The 17235-nt window shown below is 43.2% G+C and overlaps 1 protein-coding gene across 1 annotated transcript; it reads left to right on the top strand.

Annotated features, from left to right (window-relative positions):
- The first annotated feature begins 8109 nt into the window (after positions 1-8109).
- trmt10a (tRNA methyltransferase 10A) lies at positions 8110-16109 on the top strand. The gene is made up of 8 exons (XM_083788805.1): positions 8110-8532; positions 9860-10013; positions 10107-10269; positions 11913-11984; positions 12642-12716; positions 13513-13662; positions 14355-14460; positions 15305-16109. The coding sequence occupies exons 1-8, from the start codon at positions 8412-8414 to the stop codon at positions 15547-15549; spliced, it is 1086 nt and encodes a 361-aa protein (XP_083644931.1). The 5' UTR covers positions 8110-8411; the 3' UTR covers positions 15550-16109.
- The last annotated feature ends 1126 nt before the right edge of the window (positions 16110-17235 follow it).

Genomic DNA, 17235 nt, shown 5'->3' with positions numbered 1-17235 from the left:
CTACATCCCACTGACTAGTACCACTAATGCCCAAACCACACCATTAACACCAGTCCTACATCCCACTGACTGGTACCACTAAAGCCCAAACCACACCATTAACACCAGTCCTACATCCCACTGACTGGTACCACTAATGCCCAAACAACACCATTAACACCAGTCCTACATCCCACTGACTGGTACCACTAAAGCCCAAACCACACCATTAACACCAGTCCTACATCCCACTGACTAGTACCACTAATGCCCAAACCACACCATTAACACCAGTCCTACATCCCACTGACTGGTACCACTAAAGCCCAAACCACACCATTAACACCAGTCCTACATCCCACTGACTGGTACCACTAAAGCCCAAACCACACCATTAACACCAGTCCTACATCCCACTGACTAGTACCACTAATGCCCAAACCACACCATTAACACCAGTCCTACATCCCACTGACTGGTACCACTAAAGCCCAAACCACACCATTAACACCAGTCCTACATCCCACTGACTGGTACCACTAAAGCCCAAACCACACCATTAACACCAGTCCTACATCCCACTGACTAGTACCACTAAAGCCCAAACCACACCATTAACACCAGTCCTACATCCCACTGACTGGTACCACTAAAGCCCAAACCACACCATTAACACCAGTCCTACATCCCACTGACTAGTACCACTAATGCCCAAACCACACCATTAACACCAGTCCTACATCCCACTGACTAGTACCACTAAAGCCCAAACCACACCATTAACACCAGTCCTACATCCCACTGACTGGTACCACTAATGCCCAAACCACACCATTAACACCAGTCCTACATCCCACTGACTGGTACCACTAATGCCCAAACAACACCATTAACACCAGTCCTACATCCCACTGACTGGTACCACTAAAGCCCAAACCACACCATTAACACCAGTCCTACATCCCACTGACTGGTACCACTAATGCCCAAACCACACCATTAACACCAGTCCTACATCCCACTGACTAGTACCACTAAAGCCCAAACCACACCATTAACACCAGTCCTACATCCCACTGACTAGTACCACTAAAGCCCAAACCAACACCAGTTGCAACTCCTGGCAACAAAACAGTTTTAAGGTCAACCGTACCGATGCTACTTGTTGCTACTGCCATTGGGGATAACGGTTGTAGGCCTAAGTAGTTGCATGTTGTCGCATGGCGAATCATTGGTGTGGTTTGGGCTAAACTAAAGGGTTAGATTCGTACATTTGTGTATATATATATATCCACACCGACCGAGGATTCAGTTTGTATTGTAGTATCTGAACCCCTTCAGTGCTGTTGTTTTCAGAGACACAGAGAGAGATTGAGACATTGTACATGCATGTAACTTTCCTCCTCTACTGTGGATTTAGTCCCGCGTAGCCAGACAGTATATATAGAGTAATTTCCGTTCATGAAAATATATCTTAAAATATTTTCAGAGCTAAAGCCGTTTCATTTCCATTTCTGCTAAGCAGCAAGCTATATATGCTTAGATTTCTATTTATATTAGGATAAATGTGCGACTGTATGATGGAAGAATTTGAAAATTGCGAGAGGCAACAGTCTGGTAACGCGAGACTATACCGTGGATTTGAACTGTCAGGCCAAAATTCGTGTCAGATCCTGTGTGACGGTCTAGGTGACACTGACACATAACCTTGGCTTTGACATGATCTAAATGTCTCAATAGAAGAGCAGGCAGACAAAATACAAACACATTGTATTAACATACTCTACCATACAGATTGTATAAGTTATATTGTATTAACATACTCTACCATACAGATTGTATAAGTTATATTGTATTATTACATGGCTTGGTTGAATGCTTGATTCTGATTGGTCAATCGCTGAATTCAGCGGTCTGTTATTTCTGGATAATGACCGCTGCTGCCTAATCAAACCCTCTGATCGCCTGCTGGGCCTCGCTGATTTATTGCTGTTTCCAACATGACAGCCATGTAAACACACACACAATGTCATTTAGAGCTAAACATTGCTCTAATAATAATAATGATAACATTAAAAAAGAAGACAAACTTTAATTGAGTATTTAATTTAATAAAATCAAATTACAATAAAAAACAACAGTTTGCAACAACATGAACATCGACAAGTCTTACAAAAGCACACATTCGATGAGAAAGTTACATGGAAAATAAAATTAATACGAGGAAACAAATTGTGACATGGTGAGAAAATGTTGAGAAAGTGATCGTATAATTTCCATGCAGGAAACACCATTTTATACCCGAACGCACCCATGGTGACAATGGTGGTCTCAGCACAAAGCTCTTTCACAGATCCAGTTCTTAGAATAAGAACAGTGTGCATCGTTCCATCCTCTTGAAGCCCAAACTGCCAAACCATCATTAAACTCAACACAGTCTTGCATTCCGTTATGTCTTTGATGGTTATTAGGCTGACCAGTCGCCCAGTACCTGGAGAAGTAGGAACAGATTTAATGCAGTACCTTTACAAGGATTTTTCTTTTCTTTTTTTCTAAAAAAACTAAAACACAAGTAACCAACAGACATGTCTTATGGTGCGTTCACACAGGCACATGCAAAGATACAGCAGTCTACCATTCATTGTCAATGGAAGCCAGCGACATGAAGATGTAAAGATGCAGCCGACATTTGTAGCTGCTGCAAAAGATACAAAGTACATAGCTACAAAAAAGATGAACTAGCTGGCCTCAACTTCAGATACAAAGATACAAAGCGACAAATATGCGGTGAATCTGCCCGTCACCATGTGAACACAGCATTAGTGACGGTTTGTATTTTATAATAACATTTAATACAATTCAGAAGAATGATGGTCAAAAGTAGAATAGTAGATGATGAGCTCTTACGTCGGTGTGGTCAGAGGTGTTCCATCCACCCACCAGAATACATCCTCTTCCTCCCTGTCGGTCAAACCCAGCCACACTCTCTTGTTGACACGTTCAACAAAGTCCTGCATGGACAGAATATGATGGTTACTGATGTACAATCTATAATTTAAAGTGGCTACAAGGTTGCAGATAAAACATGGCTTTTATGGCCTGGGCCGTGGCAAACCTAACACGTTAGCTCAGGCTACTTTCTTCTAAACTGTACAATAGATGTTGGTCTCCACAAAGAGACATAAGTTACAGAACGCACGCACGCACGCACGCACGCACGCACGCACGCACGCACGCACGCACGCACGCACGCACGCACGCACACACACACACACACACACACACACACACACACACACACACACACACACACACACACACACACACACACACACACACACACTGTCTCACACATGCACACACACGCACGCCCACACACTGTGGTCTGCTGTGGTCTTCCGTCAGTACAGACATGCAGCCTACTGAGAAACTAGATCTAGACTAGATCATACCTGTTTTTCTTGGCTCTTTATGACAATCAGGTCAGATTGTCTGTCTCTACACCACTGTCTGCTCTCCGTCCAGTTCATCTTCCCATTAGAGATGTAATAACACAGACCATCACCATATGTGAATCCACTTGATTCTATCAACAAAACAATGTCATTAGCCACATTTATGACACATATAACAATGAATAAAAACTGATGTCTCACTGACCTTCACACAGTCTCCTCTTGCTGTCCAGTAATTTGTCTCTCTCTCTGGTCAAACTGTCCAGTAATTGATCTCTCTCTCTGGTCAGGTTGGCCAGTAATTGCTTGTAACTGTTCACTAGTTGTACCCTCTCCACCATTTTGGTTTGATCTGTATGGAAACAATATTCCTTTTACATTTTTATCCCCCGATTTTTGTAACCCAACCCACAATGCTGTAACCCTGGGTGCTACTATACTACTGTCCGTCTGCCAACCTGGGGAGAGCCCCGAACTGAGCTCATGCTTCCTTAAGGAGTGAGCAGGCTGCTTCACCTGACAGGGGGGAGTTTCCCCGGTAGGATGTAGAAACAAGGATGAAGGAACAAGTTATTTCAACCAGTTTTCTTTCCCCTCCATCAGGCTCCCAGGCTGGTGTTAAATGAAACGGGTCCATTTGGTTTCATATTACGCTCTCAAGAGTTAATGATCTAATAAGGGTCCATGTGCTTAACAACTCTTACATCATTTAACCTGGGGACCACCTGGAACCCCCTCAAGGACCACTGATGGTCCCCAGACCACTGGTTGAGAACAACTGCACTAGGACAGCGGTTCTAAAACATTTTAATTGGCAAGGACCCCCATAACTCAATTGAAAGAATTGTCATAAAATATATTTTTTACGAAACTTAACTGATCACCCATTGGTCTCTCCCCACCGTGTAGTACTGACCTGTACGGATACAATATTGGTTATCCACTAAGAAGACAGGTCAATTTTAAAGTTAATATTGTACAACTATACTACTGCCTCTATACAGCTTCTGTTGTTGCTACTAAATCTATATTACAAACACGTTGGATCATCACAGATGTATAAAACATAAAATACATTTTGAAACTAGACACTTTATTGACTTACGGCGATACAGTGGAACAGCAACGTTGAGGAGAGCTAGAACAGCACAGAGCAATCCAACACCGACTCCAACCCGCTTGTACCGTCTTATGTCTGGAGGACACACGCGCACGCACGCACGCACAAGAGGTTAGTTTGAGACCAGTTACATTTTTTTAAACTCTTGTGCAGTGGTAGTAACTAAGTACATTTACTTACTGTAGGCCTACTTAAATAATAATTTGAGTTATTTGTAATGTAATTGAGTATTATATACTTGAACTCTATACTTGAACTCTTATTATTTCAAAACATGCAGTAACCTGCACTTCAGCACTATATACTTTGGCCATTTGAAAATAGCCAATCTAGTTATTAAAGTCAGCTATTTTCAGAAGATTTGGACATTTTAAAACTTGAAATGAGGCAGTTTGTATAATGACTTTTACTTTAGGCACTTTAAGTAGCCTACATTTTGATGCCAATGCCCATTTGAGTATACTTTTTCCAGCTCTTGTTTAAAGAAGTTAACGGTTATTTTTATAGTGAATTGTTTTAGTCTCCTACCAGACTGCAGTATCTTCTTTAGATCCCTCTCCTGAATGGCAGTGATGGTCTCAACACTCTCATAGATTATGTTTTCTACCTCTTGGAGCTCAATGTTGTCAGAACGTTTAGCCATTTCTATCTTTATATGACGTGTCTTGAATCTTTCTTGCAGGTATTTGATATGTTCCACCTCTTCACGATACACTGAGGAGGACGTACAGTATCTTCACTGTCCTGAACGTAGACAGCACTGTTACGTTTATATCACATATGACATATCACACTCTGTTGTGCATCTATGAACACACATGCACGCACAAACACACGTGACGCATGCACGCACACACCTCCTTCCTGTGTTTGTCTTTTTATAATCTTGATTCTAGTCCACAGACCACCGTTTTCCTATATAGCCTCATGATATCGATCTCTCTTTAATGTTACAAGAACACACTCAACTGCCCATCATTTAGAACCAACACCAAAAAAGTTAAATTCAAGTAAAAATAATGAAAGTATAGGCTAAGGAATGAAAGAGGACAGGTGTGTGTGTGTGTATAGTGATTGTTGGATATTTTCTTTTGTATTTTATGTTCACATCTTATTACTATGTTAAAAATGACCTTGTATTTGGTGTACAGGACTGCCCTGTCACCCAGTGATGTTATATCAATATTTGCATGGTATTAATCCTATTATCAGCTGTCACCCACTCCAGATTGACCTGACAAACAACTTTGCTCTAAAGATGAGGATATAAACACCCTCTCACCCCATGAGATAACGGGTCAACAACAGAATCCTAATCACGGACGTGATTAAAAGTCAAAAACAGGATTCAGACAATCGGACGCTCATGACACTGTACTCTGATAACCACCTATCGACCTATTGCAATGTGACAACTGAATTCTGTATCTATGACATGTTTGCAAGTATATATGTTTGTGCAAAATTATGTAACTGGGTTCAGAACACTTACAGTACGGAGAATCTCTCTCCTACTTCCTTGACATTTCTTGTAACAACGCTTGAACCGAAGATTTTACTAAAGATCTGACTGCTTACATGGTTTCCTGTGTGAAATTCTTTAAAGGTCTTTTTCCTCTCTGGTTTCCCCAGAGAGAAATACTTTTGGTTGAATACTTTTGGGTGGTCTTGGTTGATGGAGGTTTCTCATGGTTCAAAGGAAGAATAGTTAAAGTGGAGTTGCTAATTTAACTCTAACAGTGATGATGTGCATAGTTTTCTTGTAGCAATAAAACAAAATACAAAATGTAAACGCAAGTGGCAATTTACAGTGTCTCAGACTGAGCACAGAAGATGAGAAGATGAAGACAAGATGATGATCCAACTCCCTCACCAGTTCCACCCAAGATTTATCACTCAACATTGTCACACCCTCCACCCGCAACCTTGGCATCATTTTTGACCCGACCCTTTCATTCCTCCCCCATGACATGTCAACCAAGTCACCAAAACTGCCTTCTTCCACCTCAAGAACATTTCCCGTCTCCGACCCTCTCTGTCATTTTCTCACATCACATTTCAAGTAAGATTGTACTTTTACTAGTAAAACAATTGAGCATTTTTTGTCTGTCTGTCAGTATTGTTTAATTTATCACAAAATGATAATGAATTCATGGCATGTACTTAATTATACTTATACAGTAAGCTGGTGCATTTTAGAGCTATTTGTTGGCCTGAATTCAGTAGCCTGTTATAGAGGCGGAGGATGTTGTGGCCATGACATTTCTTGGTATCTTACCCAGATAACATATCTTCGCTGTCAGGCAAAATAAAAAAATATGTAGGCCTATCTCCATAATTTCTAACGTTTTCTATACTGTGTGTGTGAATATCTATCGTCTATGGCAGTGCTTCTCAAAGTGGATTCCAGGCAGGCACTCTCTGGATCATGGTTTATCATGGTTCGTCCACCATAACAGATTTTGTATTGACTTGTGCTTTCGTTTGAAATGTATAGCCATTCTATCTACATAAAATAAAAAAGTCAATCAATCAATCAATCAATCAATCAATCACAAATTATAACTTCAATCCAACAATGTGGTCCTCAAAACTTCAAAAGTAAACAAAATAGTCCATTAAATGACATGACAGCACCAATGCACCATATTGATTGACCAATAATAATAAATTACATGTGTGTGTGTGTGTGTGTGTGTGTGTGTGTGTGTGAGTGTGAGTGTGAGTGTGAGTGTGAGTGAGTGTGAGTGAGTGAGTGAGTGAGTGAGTGAGTGAGTGAGTTACGCCAGGGCTCCACTGGGCGCGTTGCGTCACGCGTGCGTCACGCGTGCGTGCGTCAAAAAACGAACCGGTTCAATTTTATGGTGACGGAGACGCGACGCAACGCGGGCAGTGGAGCCACCCTCCATTGATTAAAAGGGCACATTCCCGACACTGACGGAGACGCGCCGCAGACGCGCCCAGTGGAGCCCTGGCGTGAGTGAGTGTGTGTGTGTGTGTGTGTGTGTGCGCGCGCGCGTGCGCGTGTGTGTGTGTGAGTGAGACAGTGAGCAGCGGTGGCCGAGTGGATTGCGGAGCGGGCTAGATATCGGAAGGTCGCCAGTTCGAATCAGCGGTCCGACACGTTAAAATTACCACCGTTGAAGTGCCCTTGGACAAGGCATTGAACCACTACCATGAAATGCTCCATGTGGGCCTGGCTGTAAACAAGTATCTGATGCTTAGTCCAGTTACCCTTGGTAAACTTGATTTACCAGAACGCATTTCTTCTTCTTCTTCTGAGTGTGTGTGTGTGAGAGAGAGTGAGACAGTGAGTGTGTGTGTGTGAGCGGCTATCTTGTTTTATGTTCATGAAAAGATGATCTCCGTAGAGCGGAGATCTGATAGCTCACACATCTTGCCGGCTCTGACTTCAGTAGCAGATCTACAAGCTCATAACACGTCCCGACGCGACGCGTTGTGAGCTTGTAGATCTGCTACGTTCTGGGCGCGGCGCAGTATGATTACGTCAATTATGCGCCGCCATTCGTCACTCACCATGGTACATGTGGATTTCCACTGTTGTTAGCATTTAGCAACAGTTTAAAACATCTAGGTTTGGCTGTGTATATATTTATTGCATACTATACAGCCTATAACATTATTGATGCTTCTATTAACAAGATTGAGTGTGATTGAGTGACTAACATTAAAGTGACTTTAGAAAGCTACAGGGAAGGAAGAGAGAGTGTCCTTGTTGGTTTGTTTACACAGTTAGCCGACGAGCTAGCTAGTAGTACATAGCCACAGACAGACAGTGACTGCTGTTTAGTGTGATGTTGTTGTTGTTTATTTGTTAAAACAAATTACAACAACAGATGTCTGGTGAGACTGTGGAAGAAGGTGTTCCTTCGTCGCTTCGACAGGAGGACCACCGCGGACACAACAGAACCAGTAAAGGACCAGTAACCGCTACCAGGGATGATGAGGGACCACAAGGTACTGCCAACACTCCAGCACTGAGAGAACTTTCTTAATTCTTCGTCCTTTTTTTCAAACACCACTGCCAACACTCCTGCATTTTGCAGGAGACTCCCATATTTGACATATATACCCCTACATACTTGACTCCCCATAGCCCCTCTCGGAACCCTCCATAAAGCTTTTCTGAAATTTTATGTAGGGTCCCTGTACGTATCTATATTTTCGTATGGGAATTTTGGAACGCGGACATAAATATGCTCGGTAACATCGTGTCTGCGGCGTTTGACGGCCTCTTTTTGTTTGAGTTATTCTGAATTTGTGAACTATAAGTACCTATATATACCGCTGCGAATATCTCCTGTGGCGCGGAAGCCGTTAAGTATTTTTAATCTATGTTTGACCGATTTGGAAGCTTGGATTCTTCTTGTTTATTTACCGTTCATTGTACCGCCTCCCGATGTGCGTTTGGCTTGTGCCTTCTACGTCCCTGCCTCTGATCTGCTCTGTCATAGCTATAGCGCCACTAGATAGCCAGATAGGCGGTACCATGAGGTGTCAATAAACAAGGAAAAGAAGAATCAAAGCGACCAAATCGGTCAAACAAAGATTAAAAATACTTAACGGCTTCCGTGCCACAGGAGATATTCGCAGCGGTATGTATTGGTACTTATACTTCACACATTCAGAAGCCGTCACACGAAAAAAAAAGTCCTAAAAGAGAGCAGACAGGCCGTATTCACGGTGTTTATGTTTTATTTATGTCCGCGTACCAGGTGGCAGGGTAGAGATGGAACAGGACCCCATGCTATCTGGGTCGTCAAAAATGTCAGAAACTTCAGTAGCATTGGGTTCTGCTTGTAGGGCTAGACTCCCCACTGATATGCAGCCATAATGTTTATTTGCGACGTAGCTCTGGTTGATTGATTGATTGAAATATTTATTAACAGTTTGCAGAATTACAGTACATTTCAAGCACAAACTCAATACAAAGACTTAACTGTGAGTGGACGACCCAATTAAGCATTACACTTGTTTACAAGATGGTCCACCTTGTTAAATTCATCAAAATGTGGTCCTAGCGCTAATGCTTCTATGATCCATAGCTATTTGCTAAGAGTTTTGATATGCAAATCACCATGGCAGTATTTGATTGTTTTTGATGGAAGGTCTCTCTCTCTCTCTCGCCAGTCCCACATACAGTGTACAAATATGCTCATGTATCCAAGTGATGAATTGTAATTGAACGCAATTATAAAGACATTTATCACTTTTAAGTAATTACGGGTTATTATTAAAGATGTCTCTTATTTCTTTATCATATCTGATGGTCTGACGTTGGCAGGTATAATGACCAGTGCCAGTGATGGTGGGCCACCAGTAACAACTGGCACCAGTAGCACCGGTGCAGTGAGTGAAAGTGCGGCTGCTCTTTCCAAACGGCAACGCAAGAAGCTGCTCAAACACCAGAAATGGGAGGAGGAGAGAGATGCCAGAAAGTAAGCATTCTTTACATTACAGTGGTGGAAAAAGTACTCAAATGTTACTCTAATGATACTCAAATGTGTCGCCTCGCCTCGCCTCGCCTCCAGGCAGAAGCGTAAGGAGAAGAAGCAGCAGCGGCGTGCTGAGAGACAGATGGGACCGGCTGGCGATGAAGACTGCAGCTCTAGGAAGAGGTTCCGCCGGCCGCTGGAGGCCAGCTCTCTGCGCCTGGTGGTGGACTGTGGCTTCGACGGCCTCATGTCGCTCAAGGTGACGTACTGGTGATGATGTTATGTAACCTGGGGGAGGACTGTGGCTTCGACGGCCACATGTCGCTCAAGGTGACGTACATGGTGATGTTATGTAACCTGGTGGTGGACTGTGGCTTCGACGGCCACATGTCGCTCAAGGTGACGTACTGGTGATGATGTTATGTAACCTGGGGGAGGACTGTGGCTTCGACGGCCACATGTCGCTCAAGGTGACGTACTGGTGATGATGTTATGTAACCTGGGGGAGGACTGTGGCTTCGACGGCCTCATGTCGCTCAAGGTGACGTACATGGTGATGATGTTATGTAACCTGGGGGAGGACTGTGGCTATGACAGGCAGCCTCATGTTGCTCAAGGTGACTGACGTTAATCTCTTTCCATGCCCATAACACCTTTTTCTTTTAAAGTGTCAATCTGTACCGTTGACGACTTTTTCCATAGGAGACTAGTTAATTCCGCGAAGGGTGGCGATCCAAAAATTACCCCTCTATTCTCTCCTGTTAATAACCACGATCTTTAGCTGTGGTTTTCTCTTAATCTTTTCTTCATGGATTGGCAATTAGGTGATATTTGGACCTCAATAAAAAGTCTTATAGCATATATAGCATATTAATGCTTGTAGCAGGCAGCACAGAATGGCTCCAGACTGGCTCAAAGATGGTGGATTGGGATTCTGTGCGAGCGCTCGCGTTTCCATGGTGTTTCCAGAGGGGGCTGGGCATGGAACGCAACTATGTTGTGTGCATGAAACTATATTAAACTATAGACTAGCAGTCTAGTCTACTAATATCAGCCTGGCTGTGGTGATAAGGCCTGCAGTCACTAATGCATGTTGTCCCTTGGTGACCCCTTGTGGGGGTCCCCCTTGTGTGTAGTCTCCCGAGTCCCTATACTTCCATTGAGACATTTGGACCGCCCTTATGTCGGCTAGGACACTTAAGGGCTTGATAATGTCAATAAAAGTTATTTGAAACCTATGTAATGGCAGACAGGATTGGACACTACTCACTGCAGGTGAGTGGTGTCCAAGGTGTTCTGCCATCTTTATTGTAGTTGGTTAGTGACGTTGTTATGTAAGTTACAGAGTGAGAAAACATAAAACTTACAAATATTAACGAGGGTCTGAGACAGTGAATGAGGGGGATACAAGACAAACAATTACAAGTTAGCCAAATAGGTCTACGCATTCTGTACCGTTGTACTAAAACAACAGAATGCAATTATTCCAGTCAGGCTTAGAGGTCCATGTAACATCAGACCTTTTGTATAGTACTGTGTACATGCCTTTAAGTTAAAATAATCATGATTGCAGAATTCTCCAATGTTTAATACAATGTATGTCAACAAACTGCAATTTATACTAGAGGTATATATCTGACTGTTATACCACTTAAATGGTATAAAATATCGGTTTCTCCTGATCGGGTAAATTGCCGATCACTGATCGAGTCATTTGGAGTGAAAATCACTGAATGGTGGCCAATCGGAGCACCTCTAATGTATACATCCCAGTGTGATGTATAAATTGCAGTTTGTTCAGGAAATGTAGACATACATACACAAAAAGCTGACTGCTTTGTCAGCATTGCATCTGCTTACTGATGGTTGGCGATAAATGACATTTTTCCATTTCATCTTCAGGACATCCGGAAGCTTCACAAACAGATCCAGAGGTGCTATGCAGAGAACCGACGGGCCTTACACCCGGTTCAGGTTGGTGTTTGACTCTGTGTCGATTTTGTTGACTAAGGCCACTTTTAGACAGTAACGGGCTCCAGAAAAAACGGCAAAGTCCCGTTGCGTTCTCATTTTTTTATTCAGCCTTTACACAGAGACGCTGTAATGAGTGAAAACGCTGTAATGTACAATACCAGGTGGCTAGGTAGCAGTGACGGACTGCCAGATAGACCACCAGGTGCGCATGAGAACTAGAACCACTTCCGTTCTACGTCCCATCACACGGCTATTTGTTTACATCATGGTTCACATTCGCATTATGCAGCGGCTCGCTAGTCGCTACATTTGTATTCGTAGGATGAGCGGGGTGAGGGAGAGCTTGCTCTGCATCAATGAAATAAAAATAAGCGGTGTGAGCCGCTTTTTATTAAGTAAAAGACATTTTACACTTTTTGTTGCATGCTCATCAAGGCCCGCCAAAATACATTTTAGTTGACTAAATCAACTGTAGGATATAGTCTACTAAAATCTTATGACATTTAGTCGACTAAAACTAGACGCAAAAACATTCCAGGTGACTAAAATGTGACTAAAACTAAATGAAAACGATTCAAAGGGCTATGACTAAAACAAAAATCTAAATTTGCTGTCAAAATAGACAGTGCTGATGAGATCTCTCCTTCCTCTCTCCAGTTCTATCTGACAAGCCTGGGTGGCCAGTTGAAACGGGACATGGATGACAATGACAAAGGCTGGGTCAACTGGAAGGTGAGCAGACCTCTCCTCATTCTGTGCTGTTTCCATTATAATCCATTTCTTATGGATAAAGCCAGTTGTTGAGAAACAATGACCAAAGGGATGTTTATTCAACTACCGCCGCGTCATACATTATCCCACTTATTACACGGCAACGATAAATTAATAAATTGTGTAAGTAACAACAAAATGTGTCGCACTGGCTGTCTGCCCAGCTGCAGCACAGTTGCCTTGGAAAACAAGGAAGTGTGTGTTGATCACACACATTTTCGGTTACTGCATCCTTTTCACATTCTTGAGAGAGCAACATTTAGCTGTAAATTACATTGTGTGTTTGGTTTACATGGCTGTCATGTTTAATTCAACATAAAATCCAAGCAGCGCAGCAGGTGCTCTGAGGCTTTGATTGGACAGCGGTCTCAGCTGAATTCAGCATTTGACCAATCAGAATCAAGCTTGTAGATCTGCTATTTTTAGAAAAATCGTGAAAATGTGGCGCAAATCTATATATTAATAAATTCTTTCAGAGCGAACGTTTTTAACTAAAATCTTTGCTTCTGGCGGGTCCCTGGAACAACATATTTTGAGATGGGGGTTGGCGGCCAAATACATGTCATTCTGGTGCTCTTTGACAGGAAATATAGTTTGAGAACCACTGACATAGAAACAGGTTTTTCAGAAAACTGTCAGGATTTAGAAGATATTTGTAGAATCGTCCTCGGGTCTAAATGGGTTAAACTAGCCTCTGTTTGCTATCCTCTGTGTGTGTACGTGTGGTGTGCGTATGCATATGCGTATGCGCATGCAGGACATCACCGTTAAGACGGAGCACTACCATGAGGTCCTGTCCAAGGAGGAGGTGGTCTACCTGACGTCCGACTCTCCCAACGTGCTCACCCACCTGGACCAATCAAAGGCCTACGTCATAGGAGGCCTGGTCGACCACAACCACCACAAGGTACTTTATTTCATTTCTGTGCCGGGCCCCGGTTTAAAAAAATAAAATAAAACCACGCCGAACGGGAGGCCGACCGGCCAGTAACATGTCATTGTTCCGACCTCCCGTTGGTCCGACCGATTACTAAGACTAACCCTAACCTCAGTCTTAACTGGCCACGTAGGTCGCTAACTACCGACTGTGCCACCGTACCCCTAAGATATTCACTCTTGCCTATTTTCGAGCCTGAAAGTACCCAAGCTTTTCATGGCATAGAGGGCGGATAAAGCTAGTGCCGGAAATAAACACTGGCTCCCTATTTGTTCACCAACCTACTGTATGTGCCCTCTGCAGTTACCTAAGAACTGGCCCTGGTGGCATGGGCGTTTTTTATTATTATTATTCTTTTGGTCATATGTTACAGTTAGCAGGTCCCTTGTTGATGTCTTTTGTAGGGTCTAACCTTTGAGAAGGCCAAGGAACTGGGCGCGGAACATGAGTCTTAACACGTTGCCTGTCTTTGCAGGGCATAACCTTTGAGAGGGCCAAGGAACTGGGCATGTCTTAATGCTTTGCCTGTCTTTGCAGGGCATAACCTTTTGAGAAGGCCAAGGAACTGGGCATGTCTTAATGCTTTGCCTGTCTTTGCAGGGCATAACCTTTATGAGGGCCAAGGAACTGGGCATGTCTTAATGCTTTGCCTGTCTTTGCAGGGCATAACCTTTGAGAAGGCCAAGGAACTGGGTGTGGAACATGCACAGCTCCCACTGAGCAGCTTTGTGAAGATGAACACACGTAAAGTGCTGGCTGTCAACCATGGTGAGGAGGACTATGTTAATACACATTATAATGTACTTTAGCCTGTTCTATGTATGACAGGCACCCATGTTGTACCTAGAGATTTACCCATACCATTTCTTCCTACATTGATTCCTACATCTTCCTACATTGATTCCGATAACTTGCCTATCGGTCGATACGAGTTGAATACCGACCCGATTTGAGTGTGGTTCTTAAAGTGGGATCCAAGGACCCTCAGGGTCCATTTGTCCACCTTTCACCATACACCAAATCTCCTCGCCGAAAATAGCTGATCTGAGCTGCGACGCGAGCTGGTAGATCAGCTATTTTCAGCCAATGTTTTCCCCCCAGAAGAGGGACTCTTGGTTCAACCCATTAAAACCCGGAAAGCATCCCATGTGTCATGTTAGATTTTAGCTCTGTATCGTTTTGTCGGGTCCAGAAATACGGATACTTTTCAGACAAGCTCAAAACACATCACTTCGCGCCACGCTTCGAGCTTGTGGATCTGCTACTTTTGATGCTTTTTTTTTGGGCGACGCTGTAGAGTGATCAAGTAAGTCACGATTTCTGCCCGATAGCAACGATATATAGCGACGTGGAAGTTTTTTCCAAACAGATTTTGTTCACGAACACGCACCAAACGGCTCTCTGATTACCGACACTCGGGTGTGCGATCGTAGTGGAGATGAGATCTGTGACTATATTTAAAAGGTAAGAAAATACGAAAATAGCCTGGCACTGGGTGGTAATTTAGGTATTTAATATGGCAGTGGATGAGTTGATGGGTTTCTCTTATTGCAGTGTTCGAGATCATTCTGGCATAACGTGGCTAACGTTTTTAGCGTTTCTCTCGTTGCAGTGTTCGAGATCATACTGGCGTACCTGGAGAAAGGCGACTGGCAGGAGGCCTTCTTCAGCGTGCTGCCTCAGAGGAAAGGAGCCACGCCCCTGGACCACGACGGCGGCAAAGACTCCGACAGCGACTCTGACGCAGAGAACGGTAGTACGATCAAAAAGAACAGCACCGGGACACGCGACCCCCAAGACCAAAATGGAACCGGGACACAGAACCCACAGGACAACAGCCTGGCCCAGCCTGTGTGATTTCTGGTCTAGAGGGGCGAGTGCGGGAGAAAACACGGCGATGGATCCTATTGGTTCGCCGATCTGAGAACAGTGAAGAACGCTGACGTCACCAAATTTGGAGCGACCCCCCTCTGTACTGTTATTGGTTAGCGAACGTTGACTCCCACTTCCTATGGCAAATATCCAATGGTTTTCCCCAGGCTTTTCACACGGATAAGAAGCCATGCGACGGGGGGAACGGACTAACGGAGACGTCAGCACAGCAGCCCAGACAGACTCCTAACACGGACATGTATAAGAAGATGGGAGTGAATAAGTGCTTGCCAAGATTTTTTTGAATGATATCTGCTGCAGTTTTCTTTTTTTTAGAATACATCAGATTCATAACCTGATAGTTCCTGATTTGTTTTAAATTATTTTTATTATTTTATTTGAACACTTTTCAACCTGATGTTCCTACTGTATTGTGGGCATGTGTCGTGAGCAAAAATGGCATATCTACAAGTGATGCGACGTGCTGTGTGAGCTTGTAGATCGGCAATTTTTTGCAGACAAAGAGTAAAGCAGTCTAAACACAACTTTTGCTGGGGAATTCTTCAAAATAAAGAGTGCCAGCAGATATGGCAGCCCTGCCTTCCGTTCCCCCCCAAAACCGGAGGCATAATCTTCTGTTCTTATCTCACGCTGATTCATCTAAAGTCTCTCTAGAAGTGTTTATATTCCAAACGAGATGCATGCTGAAGTAGGACATGAAGGCACAACATTGCGCTTTTGAGCTTACAAGCCATTCTAATGGAGCCGTAAACAAGGAAGTGAGCGCATCCGCAAAACACAAGGAGTAAACTGCCGAAGGAAAGGCCAAAAATATATATATATATATATATATTTTATGTATCCATAAAAATACCTAAGGACTATACACGTTCTTAGCACCCCATGGTCTTTATTCCCAGGATTTCTATACACCTTAGCAACTCCTTAGCAAAAAAGGTGTTAAGTTGTTAAACCCTGATTCTACAAAATATCTTCTAAATCCTAACCGTTTTCTGAAAAACCTATGTTTCTATATCAGTGGTGCTCAAGTATAAAATGATGGTTGGCTAATGTGACACAGATGCATTCCAGGTCTTAATCGGAGTGTGAATGGCGAGTCATATTATTTTTTCATTCAAATATTTTTTATTTATTTAGAGGTATTATTCAGCATTGCATAGTTTTTTCCCATCACATTGCCACTTGCTTTGTCTCAACAGCACAAGCAACCAAAAAAAAAAGAAAAAAGTACCACCTGAAGAAAGAACACTGCAAGACACCAACCATCTAAAGCAGTGCTTTTCAACCCTTTTCCTATCAAGGCATTTGAGCCACGGACCACCATTTGAGATTTAGACGTCTGAGACCAGGTTTATGGTTTCTGTTTTATTTGGCGTCGCTTTGTTTTGGTGCCCTTGATCACAGGGAATGTTGGGCACTTCTGATTCCCGTTTGGTTTCCTGCCTGATGAGATGACTACAAACCAGTGACTACAACATGACGTAAGTCCATCTGCTCCCGACCAGATCATGAACCCAAAAATGGTATGCCTCACAGGCTACTCTTCTAGTCTACACCAGATCTCATGCAAAAAACAGCAGATCTACAAGCTCATTGGGTTGCAACGCAGAAACAGAGCTAGCCCTGAATTACAATAATAGGTCTGTGATC

Source organism: Protomyctophum parallelum, assembly GCF_964188405.1.
Source record: "Protomyctophum parallelum genome assembly, chromosome: 18".
In the NCBI taxonomy this organism is placed as follows: Eukaryota; Metazoa; Chordata; class Actinopteri; order Myctophiformes; family Myctophidae; genus Protomyctophum; species Protomyctophum parallelum.
The sequence above is the reverse complement of the archived record's forward strand: the minus strand, read 5'-3'. Positions and strand labels throughout refer to the sequence as shown.